The sequence below is a fragment of the Aquarana catesbeiana genome, linkage group LG12 (genome assembly GCF_042186555.1).
Source record: "Aquarana catesbeiana isolate 2022-GZ linkage group LG12, ASM4218655v1, whole genome shotgun sequence".
Classification (NCBI taxonomy): domain Eukaryota; kingdom Metazoa; phylum Chordata; class Amphibia; order Anura; family Ranidae; genus Aquarana; species Aquarana catesbeiana.
The window spans coordinates 195,882,483-195,902,582 of record NC_133335.1 but is presented as its reverse complement, the minus strand read 5'-3'; the positions used below and the strand labels follow the sequence as shown (position 1 = coordinate 195,902,582).

Here is a 20,100-nt window from a genome sequence, read left to right as displayed (position 1 = left end):
CCATCAAACCACAGTGTCCCTTTAACTGGACGATAAAGCCTCGTACACACAATCAGATTTTCCGACGAGAAATGTTCGATGACAGGCTGTTGGCAGTAAATCAGACCGTGTGTATGCTCCATCGGACAATTGTTGTCGGATTTACCGTGGACAAATTTTGGATCGCAGGTTTTCAAATTTTCCGCGAACACATGTCTGTTGTCGGATTTTCCGAGCGTGTGTACACAAGTCCGTCAGACAAAAGTCCAAAGTACAAATACGCATGCTCGGAAGCAAGGACGAGCCAGAAGCGGTCGGTCTTGTAAACTAGCGTTCGCAATGGAGAATTAACATTCGTGACGTGGCAAATTATGAAATCTCCAAATGCAGCGCACAATTCTCTTCTTCTTTAATGGGATAATAATGAAGCTGCTGGTGATACTGATGGAGTTATTGCAAACGAATTTTCAAAGGCTTTTTTTTTTCTAGTGATATCAAGAATAATATTATTATGCTTTTTTTTTTTTATTTGGGCAAGTTACCACAACACCATTATCCTGTAGTTTTTAAGATCAAAGATACAACTATGTTGGTGTCCCTTGTCAGTTTTGCATTGTATTTTTTTAAATGTAACTGCCTACTCCCAAAATGTCATTTAAAGTAAAACACATAGCCAAGTATTATTCTACACAATTTTTTAATTGTGCAATAAAAAAAGTAAAACAAATAAAATTAGACATGCTATCTGGCAATAGAACGTAACCAAAAAGTACATTCTATGCATCCAAAAATATAGAAAAAATACCAAATCAAATCATTATTCAACCAAAAAAATAATGTAAAGGAATAACTCCAAGGCCAATAATAAATAACAAGTTTCCTCCTCCGAACCCGCAACATGGGTGGTTGACGAACGGGCGTTCAGAAATGAACAGAAAAGTGCAAAATGAGAAGCGCGAATCAACACTCACCAAACTTCTACTAACACGAAATTAGCAGAAGGAGCCCAAAAGGTGGCGCTGAAGAGCTGCAAAACAACTTAGTACGTCACTACGTTCGTAATTGTTGGCCAACAATTGTGTGCAAGACAAGTTTGGGCCAACGCCCTTCGGACAAAATTCCACGGTTTTGTTGGCCAACAATCCGATCGTGTGTACGAGGCTTTACACTCGGGGTTGGAAAGGTCTGCCTGATCACATGACCAATGTGATTGGCTTTCACAGTGGTCACATAATCAGGAATAGGTCCCACTGGCTCCTGATCAATGCTATTGACCAGGAGCTGTCTTTGACAGCTCAGTCACTGTGCTGGGAGCATTTTACTCTGCCACCCATAGTTGCATATGTACCGTATGTGGGCATTAAAGCTCACCCTTTTTGCTGCAGCACTTATGCGTTATGTGGGTGGCAACTGGAAAGAGATGAATGGCCTGTGTCAATGGTATCAGTTTGAAATGCTTCTGGAATTATTTAGAACTCACTGACAGGTGCATTTGATCTGCAGGGTTTAGACATACACTATATTACCAAAAGTATTGGGATGTCTGCCTTTACACGCACATGAAGTTTATTGTCATCCCAGTCTTAATCAATAGGGTTCAATATTAAGTTGGCCCACCGTTTGCAGCTATAACAGCTTCAACTCTTCTGGGAAGGCTGTCCACAAGGTTTAGGTTTTTATCTTCAATAAACAACTATAATTCATCAAGTGAGACTTTTTTTTGGACATCGGTTGCTCCTCTCCAATCACCCAAGTGTTCCCTGGGCAATGCTTCCATTGTCATTATCAGAAAGGTAGTAGCCCTAGACCCCAACGGGGTCTATCACCTACCACCTACAATTGGGATACAACCCATTGGAAGCAATTCCCTTTATACCCTCCACACAGTAACTTGCCACTAGGCAGCCTCAAGCAGCAGCAGTCCAGCTGTCTTCCACTTAAACTTGATAGTACAATTATGGAACATTTGTATATAATATTGTCCCATTGTGGAGATGTCTGCTCACTTCTTGCAAGACAAGAAGTGTGGGGAAATCCCTCCAAAAGAAACACAAGAAACAGGTGCTAACCTTTTACTGCTCTATTCATTTCTAATTCTAATAGTTTTACCTTGAGTTTGAGTTGAATATTAAACCAAAATACTAAACCAACTTTGAGTGGAGTTGAGATTTTTGACTGTGCAGTGTGCACCTATTACAGTATGTAGCGTTCTGCAAAGGTGCTTAAATAAAAGGTGCTAATTTGGCAGAACTTGGTATTAGCAGCATGCGTTTTAAAATCAAAACATCTTTTCTGCATTGACTCTCTTTGCTCTTGAATAGTACAATCTTATGCTTTTGTGACACATTAATAATACACAAAATGCATGTGTTGGTGTTTGCCCCTTTCAGATTTTCCACCAGGGGGCAGTGGTGAGTGACGCTTCCCATTGTACAGCTTTGGGTATTGAGGTGCTGGAGAAAAGAGGGAGCTCTGTAGATGCAGCCATTGTCACCGCTCTTTGTCTGGGAATTGTTAATCCCCACACATCGGGCATTGGAGGGTAAGTGCAAAGTAGTTTATTAGCTGTTTTGGATTTCACTGCTAACCTCTGTTTTTTTGTCATTGCTTTGTTGAATTGAGGATGCTCTTAGTTAGAAGAAAACTCATGTATTTAGTAGCAGAAGGCAAATATCAAAGCTTTGTTCCCTTACATGGTGCGCAATCGACTATCAGCATCAACTTCAGTGCTGCCAGGCCATTATTATACCATAGAAGCAAACATTTGTAAACATCTGACCATCACACCCACAGTATGTTAGCTTATATTGCTTATTCTTCCAAAAGAGCATTTGTGAGGTCGGGTATGAGAAGACCTGGCTCGCAATCAGCATTTCAATTTATCCCTAATAGTAGGGTTAAGGTCAGGGCTTTGCAAAGGCCACTCTAGTTCCTCACACCAAACTCATCAAACGTTGTCTTTATGAAGTTGGCTTAGTGCACAGGGGTACAGTCATGCTGGAATGGAAAGGGACCTTATCCAAACTGTTGCCACAAAGCTGGCAGCTCTCAATTGACTAAAATGTCTTTGTATTCTGTATGATTATCAGTACTCTTCATTAAAAGCACCTGAACTCAACAATTTGGAGGAGAATCAACCTACTTTTGACAATATAGTAAAGTAACAACCAAAAACGTAATGTATTTTATTGGGATTTTATGTGATAGACCAGTGGTCATCAACTCCTGTCCTCAGGACCCACCAACTGGCCAGGTTTGCAAGATAACTGAAATATATCACAGGTGATATCATTTGCTGCTCAGTGATTGCAGTATTCTAGTCTGCATCTCCCCAAGGTAATACATAAAACCTGGCCTGTTAGTGGGCCCTGAGGACTGGGTTGATGACCACTGTGATAGATCCAACACAAAGTGGCACATAATTGTGAAGTGGAAGGGAAATGATAAATGGTTGTCAAATATTTTTACAAAAAGTGTGGGGTGCATTTGTATTCAGCCCCCCTGAGTCAAAACTTTGTAGAACCACATTTCGCTGCAATTACAGCTGCAAGTCTTTTTGGGGATGTCTCTACCAGCTTTGCACGTCTAGAGAGTGAAATTTTTGCCCATTCTTCTTTGCAAAATAGCTCAAGCTCTGTCACATTGGATGGAGAGCGTCCGTAAACAGCAATTTTCAAGTCTTGCCACAGATTCTCAATTGGATTTAGGTCTGGACTTTGACTGGGCTATTCTAACACATGAATATGCTTTGATCTAAACCAATCCATTGTAGCTCTGGCTGTATGTTTAGGATCGTTGTCCTGCAGGAAGGTGACCAGCTTCCCTGTCCCTGCTAAAGAAAAGCATCCCCACAACATGATGTTGCCACCACCATGTTTCACAGTGGGGATGATGTGTTCAGGGTGATGTGCAGTGTTAATTTTCCGCCACACATAGTGTTGTGCTTTTAGGTCAAAAAATTAAATTTTGGTCTCATCAGACCAGAGCACCTTTTTTCACATGTTTGCTGTGTCCCCCACATGGCTTCTCGCAAACTGGGATTTATTATGGCTTTCTTTCAACAATGGCTTTCTTCCTGCACTCTTCCATAGTGGCCAGATTTGTGGAGTACATGACTAATAGTCCTGTGGACAGATTCTACCACCTGAGCTGTGTATCTCTGCAGCTCCTCCAGAGGTACCATGTGCCTCTTGGCTGCATCTCTGAATAATGCTCTCCTTGCCTATCAGTTTTGGTTGGGCAGCCATGTCTTCGTAGGTTTGCAGTGCTTACAGTGCTCCATGAGATGTTCAAAGCTTGGGATATTTCTTTATAATGTAACCCTGCTTTAAACTTCTCCACAACTTTATCCCCGACCTGTCTGGTGTATTCCTTGGCCTTCATGATGCTGTTTGTTCACTAAGGTTCTCTAACAAACCTTTGAGGGCTTCACAGAACAGCTGTATTTATACTGAGATTAAATTACACAGAGGTGGACTCTATTTACTAATTTGGTGACTTCTCAAGGCAATTAGTTCCACTAGATTTTAGTTAGGGGTATCAGAGTAAAGAAGGGGCTGAATAAAAATGCACGTCACACTTTTCACATATTTATGTGTAAAAAATATTGAAAACCATTTGTAATTGTCCTTCCCCTTCACAATTATGTGCCACTTTGTGTTGGTCTATCACATAAAATCCCAATAAAATACGTTTACATTTTAGGTTGTAACATGACAAAATGTGGAAAATTTCAAGGGGTGTGAATACTTTTTCAAGGCACTGTAGCTGCATTGGAGTACTGCCCTCATTTGTTCATAGCACCATGTACACCCCCTAACCTTAAAAAATAAAACACCTCAAGTTCTAGATGGAAAATAACGAAGCCAGGGGCTACCTCAGTTCCCTATCTCCCATGAGAAATCATTTTGGGTGGACTGAACCTTTAAGATACTTTTAGGACGACCACCAAAACTTTTTGTAAAAGATTTATGCATGCCCAAATCACCAAAGCGTGCATGTTTAATCAGCTAAAAAAATCAGGCACTATGCCTGTAAACCCAAAGTTAGTTCAGCCACATATCTCTGTGGAGATATGCTCATTCTCACCGTCATAGGGATCATTTCTTCTCTACGAATGTTATAATCATGTTTTGCTTCTTGTAACTCTGCCAGTAACAACTTCTCCATTCCATATATGATTATCTCAAATAAGGATCCATTAACTGTAACACAATAGGCGCATTTAGGAGAGCTTGAGATGCTGGCCTGAAGAAACACACAGCAAATGCCACTGGTTAAAGAACATCTAAAACATTAATAATAGTTTTCCTAATAGTTAGTTTTTTTTTCCCTACCAGTTACCTGTACATTGCAACAGAAAGATGTGCAAGTTAGTCCCAACTGTTCCTTTTATGAAAAAAAAAAATGTTTTCATCTGAAATCCCTCTGCCAGTCATCTTTGAATACATGAAGTCCAACTCGTGTTCTAATGCTTTGCTTGTTTGACATTATAAAAAGAAATGCTTGATCTATGAATGGAGAGGGCAGACCTTTCTGCCCATTCTCCTTTTATAGTGAATGGCGGAGCTGGGTGGAAAGGGCAGGCATAGTTGGGCACTCTTGATGAGTGACAGCTCCTTAGTTCTTTAAACTGCCTACGCACCAGAAGATGGCAGTAAGGTCTTGTTTACACATGGGATTTGACACGCTTTTTTAAAGCACTCTGAATACCAATCAAAGCACCTGTCACTAAATAAAATGGTTATCTTACAGCCCTATTCACATGTTGTGTTTGCTTTGCTTCACTTCTAAAATTATACCCCATGTCGCTCTCTTGGTGCTTCAAAGCGTCCCCAAAGCCTCTTCTAAAGTCTAAGATAATGCTCGCTAACAGCAGCTGCAGCTTCTGAGAGGCTTATATTCAGAATTACTGTATATACTCGAGTATAGGCTGACCTGAATATAAGCCAAGGCACCTAATTTGACCACAAAAAACTGGGAAAACATATTGACTCGAGTATAAGCCTAGGGTGGGAAAATGCAGCAGCTACTGGGTAAACAATGCCCATCTGCAGCCTCACTGTGCCCATTTACAGTCTAATTGTGCCCATTTGCAGTCTCACAGTGCCCATTTGCAGTCTTATGCCCTGTACACACGGTTGGACTTTCCGACGGAATATGTGCGATCGGAGCTTGTTGGCGGAAATTCCGACCGTGTGTAGGCTCCATCGGACTTTTTCCATCGGAATTTCCAACACACAAAGTTTGAGAGCAGGCTATAAAATTTCCGACAACAAAATCCGATCCTTTAAATTCCCATCGTGTGTAGACAAATCCGACGGACAAAGTGCCACGCATGCTCAGAATAAATTAAGAGACGAAAGCTATTGGCTATTGCCCTGTTTATAGTCCCGACGTACGTGTTTTACGTCACCGCGTTTAGAACGATCGGATTTTCCGACAAGTTTGTGTGACCGTGTGTATGCAAGACAAGTTTGAGCCAACATTAGTCAGAAAAAAACAATGGATTTTGTTGTCGGAATATCCGATCAATGTTCGACCGTGTGTACAGGGCATAATTGTGCCCATTTGCAGTCTCACTGTGACCATTTGCAGCCTAATTGTGCCCATCTGTAGTCTCACTGTGCCCATCTGCAGCCGTACCTTTGATTACTAAAACAGTCGGTGTCTCCCGCTGTGTTCTGCAGTCTGTTCCTCTATCACAGATGAGGAAGAGGCGGAGCTTTGTTACAATGGACGGCCGAACAGACTGCATAACACAGCGGGAGACACATGCTGTTTTAGTAATGAAAGGTACGGCTCACTCAAGTATAAGCCGGGGGGGGGGGGGTTCAGCCTAAAAATTGGGCTGAAAATCTCGGCTTATACTTGAGTATATATGGTAGCTTCACTTTGTTTTGGAGGTATTGCAGGTATGAGATATTCCAGGATGCACTGGGAAACCAACAAGTGCACCGTTAAGACGCCATCAGCAGTCACTTCCAGTTCATGTGTATACTGTATATTTTGGAAGTGTCTGGTGCAGATTTCACATCAGGTATACAGTGTGGAGCAGCAGGAAGGTGAGCAGGGTCCAGACTGAAATGGAAGAACTAGCAGATGGCACACGGTGAGAAAGGACAGGAGAGAGAGGAGAATCAGCAAACCAGAGGATCAGCAGAGCTGAGGGTTACTACTAAGTGGGGGATCAGCAGAGCTTGGGGATACTACTGAGCAGGGATCAACAAAGCTGGGGGTATTACTGAGCGGGGCATCAGCAGAGCTGAAGGTTCTACTTTAGCAATAGATCTGCTGAACGAGGGTACTAATAAGCTGGGGATCTTCTGAATGAGGGTACCAATAAACTGGGAATCTGCTTAACAGAGTTTCTTATGAGCTGGGGAGTGGGGGTTCTACTGGGCCCCTTTTAAACAAGTAGAAAATCAGCACACACACAGGGCATTTGCTAAGCTTCATTAAAGCGTCAACAAAGCATCACAGAAGCATCACCAAAGCATCTCCAAAGCATCACAAACACATCAAATAAGCATGTTGAAGCAGTGGGCGCTTTCATGTGTGTTTAAAGTCGAAGCAAATGTAAATGAGCCCTAAGGGTGGGGTGGAGGAGGAAGGTTGCAACTGAAGTAGAAGACTGAAGCAAAATGCCTATGCCTTATGCCTATTTTTTATTTTTTTAGGTAAACTTAAGCTATCAGCTAAAAAAAAAAAAACTAAAAAAACTATTGATGTGCCAGAAATATACAGTAGTGTGCTCCTACCTTATTGACATGACAACACAGTCTATTTTCAGCTCCAAAATTTAAAGGACATGGTGTCAGCCCTGCCTACTTAATTTCTAATGATTACAAATAACAGAAGACGTCTCCTCAGGCCTTTTTTATCAGAGAATAGGTGCAGGAACTTTTGAGTCGCACATTGTCTCTGCCCCCTACCCACCTCCAAACACTGTCCTTTGGTTTCACCCCCCACCCACCTCTCAGTACCGTCCCTTAGTTCCACCCCCTACCCACCCCCAGTATCATTTTGTGGTGCTAAGTAATTGGTATGGAATGTGTTAATGATAACAAGCAAAGCAGTAAAATAGATCCCCTGCAGCCAGCAACAGTAGATCCCCCTAGCAACAATAAATGCACCCCAGCAACCATAGACCTCCAGCAGCAGCAACAGATCTCCCAGCAACCAGCATCAATAGACCTGTCCCTCAACAGTAAATCCCTCACAGCAACATCTGAGCCCCTAGCAACATAAGACCCCCCCCCCCCCCAGCAATGCAACAATAGACCCCCATGAAAAAATAGATTCCCACCAGTGAGAAAAGATCCCCCAGGAGCCAACATCAAGACACCCTCCAGCGCACCCCACTCCCCTTGCTATTACATACATTCAGTCCTGGAGGTGCCAGTGTTTGGTCAGATTAGGCGACCCATCAGAATGTGTAACGGAAGTGACGTTCCGTCGCTGCCATCTTTCTACACCCCGCACTTCTCCATAGTAAGGATACACTGAGAAGGCGGAAAGCGGACATCTTGTTACACCCACCGGAGTTTTGCATTTTACACTTATTTTTAACAGTAATCTGAGGTTATATAGTGAAATACAGTACTTAGAACTCCGTCTCACTGTATGTTGAATTTTAAAAGCAGCGACAAGCCTGCTGATCTCACATTTTTGCTAATCTGACAGAAGTTCGCGGCTTTTAAAATTCAACATCTAAACATTCATACGGAGTTCTAAGTACTGTATTTCACGACATAACCTCAGTTTACTGTTATAAATAAGTGTAAAATGCAAAACTCCAGTGGGTGTAACAAGATGTCCGCTTTCCCCCTTCTCAGTGTATCCTTACTATGGAGGAGTGCGGGGTGTAGCAAGATGGCAGCGACGAAACGTCACTTCCATTACACATTCTGACGGGACGCCAGATCTGATGAAACACTGGAACTGCATTTCCCCACGTTCCCGCTGAAAAAAAGCTCTGCCTCTCCTTATCCCCTCCACCCCCCATTTCCATAACCCCTCCTTGTGCACAGGTAATGAGCACAGGACGTTATCAAATCACAAGATTTCTGACAAAATGAACAGGTAGTTTTTGCACTTACCAAACAGTTCTAAAAAAAAAACCTTCACTTGTGTTTTTTGGAGCACATTTTAGCCATTGTAGGTTTCTGTAATTGCAAGAAAGTATATATATTGTCCCCATGAAGTAGTGCTCGTCTACTTGTTGCTTATCTAGAACAATATCAAGTATAACCTATTAACAGTGAAGCCATGCTTCATTGTTATCGTACAATATATTTTCCTTGCCCTAGCTGCACACCTCCCCGCATCTGTTTATTTAAAACATAGTTTATACATACCTTAATAATAACCTTTAAAGCTCTGATCACTTCCTTCTCTTGCCAGCAAACTGGGGGCTGGTTTAGCAGTACTCCCATGAGTTCTGCTGTAAAAGTTCACATCTTAGCATGCATTACTGCTGGGGGTCGTGAGCCCAGGCAGAATGGTGACTCAGCCAGTTTCCTGTAGTCAGGGGGCTGCAGGGGGTGTGTCCATGACTGCCTAGGCTCACAGGAAGAGATCAAATGAGGCTGGGCGTCATTCAGTGAGGAAGTGAGGTAGTGCCTAATCTTCATCCAGGACGAGAGGGGGAGTTTAGAAGTGAAGAGATGGTAGGTCTTCTATCCCAAGCTTAATTTATGCACACAACAGGGGCAAATTAAAACTATAAAAAAAATCCTGGGGTTGAACTTTAAACATTTACAGTAGGTAAAATGCATGCTTTTGCATCTCAGAAAGACTGGTAGTATTTATGTGCAGGGCTTTTTTTCAGCTGGAACTTGGTGGAACTCAGTTCCACCACCTCCAGCTCAGGCCTTCTGCTCCCTGCTCACCACTATCGCTCTGTGGCAGCCAAGCTATCGCTTGTAAACACAGAAGCCGGACTTCTGTGTTTACAAGTGACAGCTTGGATCCCTCATATCTGATCTCCACTAAATGCAGGATAGAAGAAGAGGGATGCAGGTGCTCGGGGTGTGTGCAGGGCATGGTTGAGTTCCTGCACCTATTATTTGAGAAAAAAAGCCCTGTTTATGTGTATTTGCATATATTACTGCTTTATAGAGTTGTTTTTTTCTTACTGCCCTTCTCTTCTTAGACTATTTTGTGAGCATGTGCTTGTTATTTTCTGTCTTCATCAGAGGGGGCGTCATGCTCGTTCATGACATTAGAAACAACCTGACAGATGTCATTGATTTCCGGGAGACAGCACCTTCTGGTATCCATAATGAACTTCTACAGTACTGGAGGAATAAGGTAAATATTCATTGCTTAGCTGTACCCATAGGACAGTCCAGACTGGAAGTATGGCAACTCTGACATTTGCCATGAAGTATCTTGAGCAAGCTCATCTAGGTTTGTTGAGTTTGCCCAAATGTATTTTTATAGAGGAGCAAAATGTAAAGTGAAATCTCTGTCAAGTTTTCTTGTTCAATAAGTTTATTGAAGTTTAAGGCCCAACTCCAGAAAACTTGAAGACAGTTCACACCAGAACGCAATGCCAGAAAGATATGTTCCGTGTGTGTTTCCTGCACCGTGTTCAAAATGCACTGCCTTTGTGATCTACTGTGGGTGATGATACATTTTTAACCCCAAATGTAGACTGCAAATGCAGTGAACACAAAAAAAAGTATTACAAGAGAGTGCGGGGTTTGGGAGTACGTCATGCGCAGAATGCAGGGTTCAGTAGAGCATTACGTTCAGAATGCAGGGATCAGGAGTGCGTTATGCTCAGAACGCAGGGTTTAGGAGTGTGTTGTGCTCAGAATGCAGGGATTGGGAGTGCGTTATGCTCAGATTGCAGGAAACAGGAGTGCGTTATTCTCAGAATGCAGGGATCAGGAGTCCGTTGCGCTCAGAATGCAGGGATCAGGAGTGCATTACGCTCAGAATGCAGGGTTCAGGAGTGCATTATGCTCAGAATGTAGGTATCAGGAGTGCGTTATGCTCAGAATGCAGGGTTTAGGAGTGCGCTGTGTTCAGAATGCAGGGATCAGGAGTGCTTTGCGCTCAGAATGCAGGGATCAGGAGTGCATTACACTCAGAATGCAGGGATCAGGAGTGCATTGTGCTCAGAATGCAGGCATCAGGAGTGCATTACGCTCAAAATACAGGGTTAAGGAGTGCTTTGCCTGGCTCTTTCTCAACGCTGTTCACTGATGACAGCGGCGGAGGCACGGGGGGGGGACCAAAGGCGCCAAAAGGGAAGCTGAGGGCAGAGAGAGAAGGCAGGGGTCAGCGGCGCTGACCTGTTCCCAGTCTACCTGTCACCTACCCGCAGTCGACAGGTAGCACGCGATCGATGGGTTACATAGTAGGTGAGGTTGAAAAAAGACACAAGTCTATCAAGTCCAACCTATGTGTGTGATTATATGTCAGTATTACATTGTATATCCCTGTATGTTGTGGTCATTCGGGTGCTTATCTAATAGTTTTTTTGAAACTATCGATGCTCCCCGCTGATACCACCACCTGTGGAAGGGAATTCCACATCCTTGCCACTCTTACAGTAAAGAACCCTCTTTTTTTCTAATTTTAATGAGTGGCCACGAGTCTTGTTAAACTCCCTTCGGAGTTTGCCGACCCCAGCTTTACAGTATGGGCACAGCCCCACTGCAAGGGAGAATTTTCAAGTTTCCTAGATATGGGTTTTAACAAATGTATGTACAGACATTTGGGGTGTCACAAATATGGGTAACACACATGAGATAACAAAACTAATGAAGGCCAAGATGAAGTGTCAGGAAGGGTGGGATAGTAGGAGGAATCTGATGAGACTGCAGGGAATGGTCCCATTATGCCACGTAAACATGGCCGGACTTGCCAACGGGCTAAACTCCGTCTGCATTTCCGACGGAAAGATTTAGAACATGTTCTATATCTGAGTCCATCGGAAATGCCGACAGAAAAAGTCTGATGGGGCATACACACGGTTGGAATGTCCGACTGAAAGCTCCCATCTGACTTTTTCTGTCGGGAAGTCCGTCCGTGTGTACGCGGCATAACACATGGAGTAAATGAAAGTCAAAGTTGGAAGTCAAAACCTTTTCAGCCCAGAGCAACCAGGTTGCCAGATATTTAGAGATGGTATCTGAAAATCATGAAGCATAACCTGAGCAATCCTGGACCTGATATCTGCTATGCTAAGAGTAGTGCTCTTCTAGGCCCTGGCTATAGTCTGTTTAGCAACTGTAGGAATATAGACCATCAATCTAAAGCCAGCCATAGACAGATCGAAATTTGGCCAGTTCAGCAGGAGCCAGATGAATTTAGAGCCATCTATGGGCAGGCTGGTTGTAATGAAGTCGTTCTATCGATCAACTTTAGTGCAACCAGCCTGTCGTTTTTTTAAGTGAGATTATATTAAAGTGATTTTAAAGCTTTAATTTTTTTTTTTCATTAAAATAAACATGTTATACTTACCTGCTCTGTGCAGTGGTTTTGCACAGAGTGCCCAGATCCTCCTTTTCTCGGGTCCCACATCAGCGCTCCTGGCTCCTCCCCCCTCCAGCTTGCCATGGGGGCACCCGAGCTGAGCTGCTGCTCTTTGTGTCCATTCACACATGGAGCTGTAGTTCAATCCACCCCCTCCGTCTCCTGATTGGCTCACTGGCTGTAATTAACAGCAGCGGGAGCCAATAGCAACTCGGAGGGGAAACTTCAATGACAAAAAGCAGGCAGATAAATCTTGATCACAGATTGTGATGTCACTGCTCCACCTCTTCCAATCAGAGAACACTTTGCATTCATTGAGAAAAATGCAAGGTGCCCTGTGATTGGCGCCTGTGCCGAGTGAGCAAGCTCTTGTGTTGTTACTTTGCAGCAGGGCAGCTGCTCGGCATGGGACCCGAAAGACAGAGAGGATCAATGTATTAGTAGCAGCTACTAGTGATTTTTGTCTTCAACAGAGGTCAGCCAAGTATGGAATATGTATACTTACATTCGTTCAAGCTGGACCAACATAAATATGCAAAAAAAAAAAACCTAGAATTCAGCTTTAAACACATTAATAATGAAAAAGCTTTAGTTATTAAAAATATAATATAATTTCCAAGAAATACATATGTGACCTTTCTTTCCTTTCTTTCCTTCCTCTATTTATACCAGCCTGGCCTTTTGGTTGGCATTCCTGGAATGTTGAAAGGCATGGATAAAGCACACAAGATGTATGGAAAGTAAGTAGTGATTTGGGTCCAATTTTTTGTATATATTACAACATATTATCCTGAACTGAAGTAATGTCACATCTTCTTCTATTGAGACAAGAAGGACCCACTCTGAATAAGTCCTTAATCAGGCTCTGGTTGCTTCTCTGCTACTAAGCCTGAGGCCTGCAGCACCTCTCCCCAGAGGCCTAGTAGTTTAAAAGCATTTCTTTGGATGGTGGACTACTGTTCCCAGCCAGCCCAGCTTGCAAATCCTGTGCCCTCAGGCCACATTGATTTGACACAGATCCCCACAGTCTTTCCTCTGATCCAGGACTCCCCATCATTGACCGTGTAATGATGAAGACTTTACTAATGATGGTGTAGAAGCAAAGTTCCCTCACAGACTTCCTGGCACATCCAGCCCTCCACTGTGGTACACTCACAGACCTTTCCCTGCCCTGAGTCCTTGATGGAGAACTTGACCGGACCATATGTTCCGACAGCTTCACCTGCCCCTGTGCTCCAGGAGTTCTTTACCAATGACCATGTAATGTTAAAGACATTGCCAATGACCATGTAATGACAGAGTTCCTTCACAGCTCTCCCTGGGCCTCCTCCTGTGATCGGCGCACCCCCCCCCCCAGAAGGGGGTGCTCTCCTGCTGCTGTCTAGTATTCCATCCTCCACTTCACTCAGCCGACAACTCTCCCCAGTGGCATGTTACCTTAGCTTATATAGGAGGCCCGCCCCCTGCCAATACCAATTTGGGATTGGTCAGGGCTCCCACACAAGCTGCCTGCCACTCCAGTTCTAGGCCCTGCACCCCTTCCAGAACATTCTCCCTGGAAGCAGGGGAGGAGCCTCAGAACTGGAGCACAGGTGGCCACACCCACTGCTACTCTGGCCACTCCCAGCCCCCAGATCAAAACAGACAGGCCTAGCTTGCAGCATAGGCCTGCCTAAATTTGCTTGTGCTGACAGTTCCTAGTAAAATCCTATCACTACCTTTTGGTAGAGGGTGCTACACATTAATCTTGATTCAGCATTTAACAAGACTTGGATATATCATATGGTGTCAGAACTCATGGGTGATAAAGTCCTCCACTTTCTCAGCTGTTAGTGTTTGGGCCTAGCGACTGGCTACTCTAGCCCAAACACTGAATCAAGGGAGGGGGTCACAAGCTAGAAGCACTGAACATTTACTCGGCGCTCTAATGGAGCAATAGAGTGGCAAGGAAGTGTGCCAAAGGTGAGGATAGAGGTAGGATTTCAGGAGTCTCTTTAACCCATTTGTTATCAGAGGTCAGTGATAAGAACATACCCAAATCCATAGCTCTGCTCAAGACTTGCCTTTCTCATACATGGACAATCCTGGTGCCGGTGTTCTGCCGAGAAAGTTCCGCTCGGCGTATAAGTTCCCCCCTCTACTGCGCCTGCGCAGTAGGTATCGGCGGAAATAGCCAAAGCAGAACAGCTGAAAATCTGCTGTACACGGCGCCTGTAAGAGGGCCCCTCGCTGCGCTCGGCACTTTTAGATTCCCCCTCTAGGTCCACTTTGATAGTGGGGAAGGAACCTGGACCCAGAGCGCAGGCGCCGTGTACAGCTGATTGAAGCATTTGAGCTTCGGCTATCTCCGGCGGCTGCGAGTAGTATGTGCTGCGCCTGCGCAGTACAGGGGGGGAACTTATCCGCCGAGGGAACATTCTCGGCAAGACACCGGCCACTATAGTCCACCTCCACCCTCCATCAAACAAATGAAAAAATGTATCATCTGTACTCCACACTTAGCTCCTCTTGCCATATTTATTAATTGTCAGCAAAGTGACTGCATACAACAGTGTCTCCACCCGAAAACCAACCTTTATTGACAATTTTTTACCATGTGTTTCTCAGAGGTTAGTGATGACTAGATGCCCAGACAAAATTTTGTATTTAACAACTCTGTTACTATTTTGAATATCGAACAGTGGGGGCTGGCATGCCCCCCACTGAAAGTTAGTTTGCCAAAGAAGAAAGCTACTTTAACATGTTAAAAACTGTTAGTCATATAATAATTTTTTTTAAATAAATCATTGATATGTGTGCACACTGTGCGGGGTGCCGGACTTATGTGTGTCTATTAGGTCAGTAAATGTGATGTGAGCATGTGATTTGAGGCTGAGGCTTTAATTAGCTCGAGTCAGCTTGTCCTCTGACCCCCGAACCCTCCCAGTTTTGATCTTAGTGAATCTATATTCGTTGACGCGTCACTTCCAGTTTCCGGCTTCACGTCCAATGGATCGCAAGAGGCGTCCTCTGGTGAGTGCGGACCTGGAAGGGTTTGTTTGCGCCCCCCCCCCCAAAAAAAAATGTATATATATATATATATATATTTATATATATATATATATATATATATATATATATATACACAGTGTATACAGTGGGGATGGAAAGTATTCAGACCCCCTTAAATTTTTCACTCTTTGTTATATTGCAGCCATTTGCTAAAATTGTTAATTTTTCATTTTTTTTCCTCATTAATGTACACACAGCACCCCATATTGACAGAAAAACACAGAATTGTTGACATTTTTGCAGATTTATTAAAAAAGAAAAACTGAAATATCACATGGTCCTAAGTATTCAGACCCTTTGCTCAGTATTTAGTAGAAGCACCCTTTTGATCTAATACAGCCATGAGTCTTTTTGGGAAAGATGCAACAAGTTTTTCACACCTGGATTTGGGGATCCTCTGCCATTCCTCCTTGCAGATCCTCTCCAGTTCTGTCAGGTTGGATGGTAAACGTTGGTGGACAGCAATTTTTAGGTCTCTCCAGAGATGTTCAATTGGGTTTAAGTCAGGGCTCTGGCTGGGCCATTCAAGAACAGTCACGGAGTTGTTGTGAAGCCACTCCTTCGTTATTTTAGCTGTGTGCTTAGGGTCATTGTCTTGTTGGAAGGTAAACCTTCAGCCCAGTCTGAGGTCCTGAGTACTCTGGAGAAGGTTTTCTTCCAGGTTATCCCTGTACTTGGCCGCATTCATCTTTCCCTTGATTGCAACCAGTCGTCCTGTCCCTGCAGCTGAAAAAAATGGACAGGTGATGAGCAGTGCCTGGTTTTCTCCACACATACCGCTTAGAATTAAGGCCAAAAAGTTCTATCTTGGTCTCATCAGACCAGAGAATCTTATTTATCACCATCTTGGAGTCCTTCAGGTGTTTTTTTAGCAAACTCCATGCGGGCTTTCATGTGTCTTGCACTGAGGAGAGGCTTCCGTCGGGCCACTCTGCCATAAAGCCCCGACTGGTGGAGGGCTGCAGTGATGGTTGACTTTCTACAACTTTCTCCCATCTCCCGACTGCATCTCCGGAGCTCAGCCACAGTGATCTTTGGGTTCTTCTTTACCTCTCTCCCCAAGGCTCTTCTCCCCCGATAGCTCAGTTTGCCAGGCAGCCAGCTCTAGGAAGGGTTCTGGTCATTCCAAACGTTTTCCATTTAAGGATTATGGAGGCCACTGTGCTCTTAGGAACCTTAAGTGCAGCAGAAATTTTTTTGTAACCTTGGCCAGATCTGTGCCTTGCCACAATTCTGTCTCTGAGCTCTTCAGGCAGTTCCTTTGACCTCATGATTCTCATTTGTTCTGACATGCACTGTGAGCTGTAAGGTTTTATATAAACAGGTGTGTGGCTTTCCTAATCAAGTCCAACCAGTATAATCAAACACAGCTGGACTCAAATGAAGGTGTAGAACCATCTCAAGGATGATCAGAAGAAATGGACAGCACCTGAGTTAAATATATGAGTGTCACAGCAAAGGGTCTGAATACTTAGGACCATGTAATATTTCAGTTTTTCTTTTTTAATAAATCTGCAAAAATGTCAACAATTCTGTGTTTTTCTGTCAATATAGGGTGCTGTGTGTACATTAATGAGGAAAAAAATGAACTTAAATGATTTTAGCAAATGGCTGCAATATAACAAAGAGTGAAAAAATATTAGGGGGTCTGAATACTTTCGGTCCCCACTGTATATATATATATATATATATATATATATATATATATATATATATACAATGTATATACCTTTTTACCTCTGCCTTTTTTCCTTGTGCTCTGCGCTGTCATGCCTGCAGAGACACATGTACAGTATGTACACCAGTACTGAGAATACAAAGAAGGAATTGCCTCCTTACAGAAGTTTACTATAATTCAGTGTCCTGTATTCGTGCATTCACTGGAGAAGCGAGCCACATGCTTTGCCATAACCAGGAATACGGGTGTTTTTTTATGCTCCCTGAAGCTGACACGAATGGCAGGGGGTGAAGCAAAGAAAATGTTGGAGAGGATGGCATTAATGCAAACCTTTTGGTTTGCCCTTCCCCAAAGCACAGGTTCATTTAAAGAAAAGCTGTACTGAGAAATGTCAAGGACTGCCATTGCTGAACTCTACTTTTGAAAATGTTAGTTCCCTGTCTACGATGCTGATGCAAAGGCTTCAAAACAAGAACGAAGATTAGGAGTTTAGGGGTGTACACTCTGGTTGGTTTAAGTGCATTGTGCTCAAGTTGGATTCTTCCCACTTGGCCATTGGTGTGAACTCACACTGGTTTGTAAGGAAGTTTTTACAGGCAGTGGGCACACTTCCCTGCTAACCAGACCAGTGATTCCTGTTGCACTACACAGTTCTCTATGAAGAGAACTGGGCTTCGGCACAGTTTGCACTCACATTGCAGCAAACCATAACAGATCGCAAGTGAACTGCGCCTGGGACCACCTATTCCAAGTGGTCCCAGGAGCGGTTCAATCAACTGGCCCTGGGCGTGGTTCAGAGCACTACACAAATAAACCGGCTCAAGGGGCTGCACCGTTCCAGGGATTGGTTAAAAGTGCTATTGTGAGTGCACCCTTAAAGCGGGGTGTATTCTCTTCCTTGCCTAGATGCTGACATGCCGTTTAAAAAAATTTAAATCGCCGTAATTACCTTTTATTTTTCTAATCATCTTTGCACTTCCTGGTTCTCCTCCCATGGGAGTAGGCTTGTTTCTAGCCTCTCCCAGACTCCTGGGAGCTAGTCTCAGGCTTCCCAGGATGCCACTGAGCATGTGCGGGAATGAGCAGTGAATGCTGGGAGCACAGCATTCACCACATCCAGGAAATAAATGCTTGTGGGCTTCAAATGCCCACAATGAAGATGGAAACCGCCTGCAGTGAATAATATAAGTTATTCTTTCCGACGAAATCTGACACAGGCGGACATATTACACACAATATGTGAGTATGTAATGCTGAGAAGAAAAATTTGTGAATGAACTCAAAAAAAAAAAAAACGATAGATAGGTGGACCCCCGCTTTAACTTTCCTTTGACTTCTCTAGCTACAAGTCATTGTTCTGGGCTAATGGCTCAGAATGTATGAGACCAGAGACAGACAGGCAACTAACAATTTCCAAAGAAGTCAACAATGACGGACTCAGAATATCCCTTGACTTCCTTTACAGAGGGGTGTAAATACAACAGTATGTAAGGAAGAAAGCATCTTTATAGCCACCCATCCCTTTGTAGATGTTTACAGAAACAGCTGCCAAAAACGAGCTATTCGGTTTATGAACAACTATAAACTCTGCTCTAATCTGCCTCTTAGACTTTGTTATCCCCCCCATTGGATGCCTCCATCTTTCTTTTGCAACATGTCAAAGACATCTATGTGACAGTCATGTGTCACTCCTCCCTGCATATGTCAGAGGCCACACAGGGAGAATTAGAGATGGACATGTGGGCATGGCTCCTGAACCGCTTTTCTCAAAAAGGGTTCCACTTCCTCCAGAGGTTGCTATGGTTTCTTTGAGCAATGAGCACTTTCTGCGTGATCTTTAAGCTGGGTATTAACATTGACCACAAATGTAAGGAGCATTCTTCCCACTGATTATCACACTAATGTACCAAGAACTGTAGATATACGTAGATATTTTTAGCAGGGGTTCCCTCAGATTGGAAAGTAACTTCAGGGGTTCCTCAATGTTCAAAGGGTTAAGTGACTGCTTTTGACCGTTGAGAAAACGTCAAGATTTGCTTATCAATAATTTAGTTTACTACGGCTGTACATTTTTGGGAAAGAATAAATGTGCTTGAAACAACTGATGGAACAGATTAGAAAGGTACCACTAAGTTTATATGCCTGGGAAATTTAATGAATTACTTTAATATGCTGTAATATCCAGTAGTAATTGAAAAATGTCTGTATTTCTAAAAGAGCAGTTCAGTCCTCGGGATTCATTCTGCAGTCTCTAATTAAGCTCCATGCATTTCTCCAGGTTACCATGGTCAGAACTTATATCTAAAGTGGCTGAAGTTGCAAGTAGTGGATTCAATACAACACATGATTTAGGTAAGATTAAATGAGAAGCAGGGATGGATTTACATCAGTGGAAACTTTACTGCAAACTCTTATGCCCCGTACACACGGTCGGATTTTCCAACGGAAAATGTGTGATAGGACCTTGTTGTCGGAAATTCCGACCGTGTGTAGGCTCCATCACACATTTTCCATCGGATTTTCCGACACACAAAGTTTGAGAGCAGGCTATAAAATTTTCCGACCACAAAATCCGTTGTGGGAAATTCCGATCGTGTGTACACAAATCCGACGGACAAAGTGCCACGCATGCTCAGAATAAATAAAGAGATGAAAGCTATTGGCCACTGCCCCGTTTATAGTACCGACGTCCGTGTTTTACGTCACCGCGTTTAGAACGATCGGGTTTTCCGACAACTTTGTGTGACCGTGTGTATGCAAGACAAGTTTAAGCCAACATCCGTCGGAAAAAATCCTAGGATTTTGTTGTCGGAATGTCCGAACAAAGTCCGACCGTGTGTACGGGGCATTAAGGCTCCATTCACACTAGCGCGTTTTTTGATGCATTTTGCATTTTGCAG

General features: G+C 43.4%; 1 protein-coding gene across 2 annotated transcripts in view; it reads left to right on the top strand.

Moving 5' to 3' along the window:
• GGT7 (gamma-glutamyltransferase 7) overlaps positions 1 to 20,100 on the top strand; it is an 88,373-nt gene that overhangs the window by 23,287 nt on the left and 44,986 nt on the right. For both annotated transcript variants that reach the window (XM_073606379.1, XM_073606381.1), the window contains exons 3-6: positions 2,370 to 2,521; positions 10,179 to 10,293; positions 13,144 to 13,211; positions 19,479 to 19,552. In XM_073606379.1, coding sequence (XP_073462480.1) covers positions 2,370 to 2,521; positions 10,179 to 10,293; positions 13,144 to 13,211; positions 19,479 to 19,552 — 409 coding nt within the window. The remainder of the gene's footprint in view (positions 1 to 2,369; positions 2,522 to 10,178; positions 10,294 to 13,143; positions 13,212 to 19,478; positions 19,553 to 20,100) is intronic.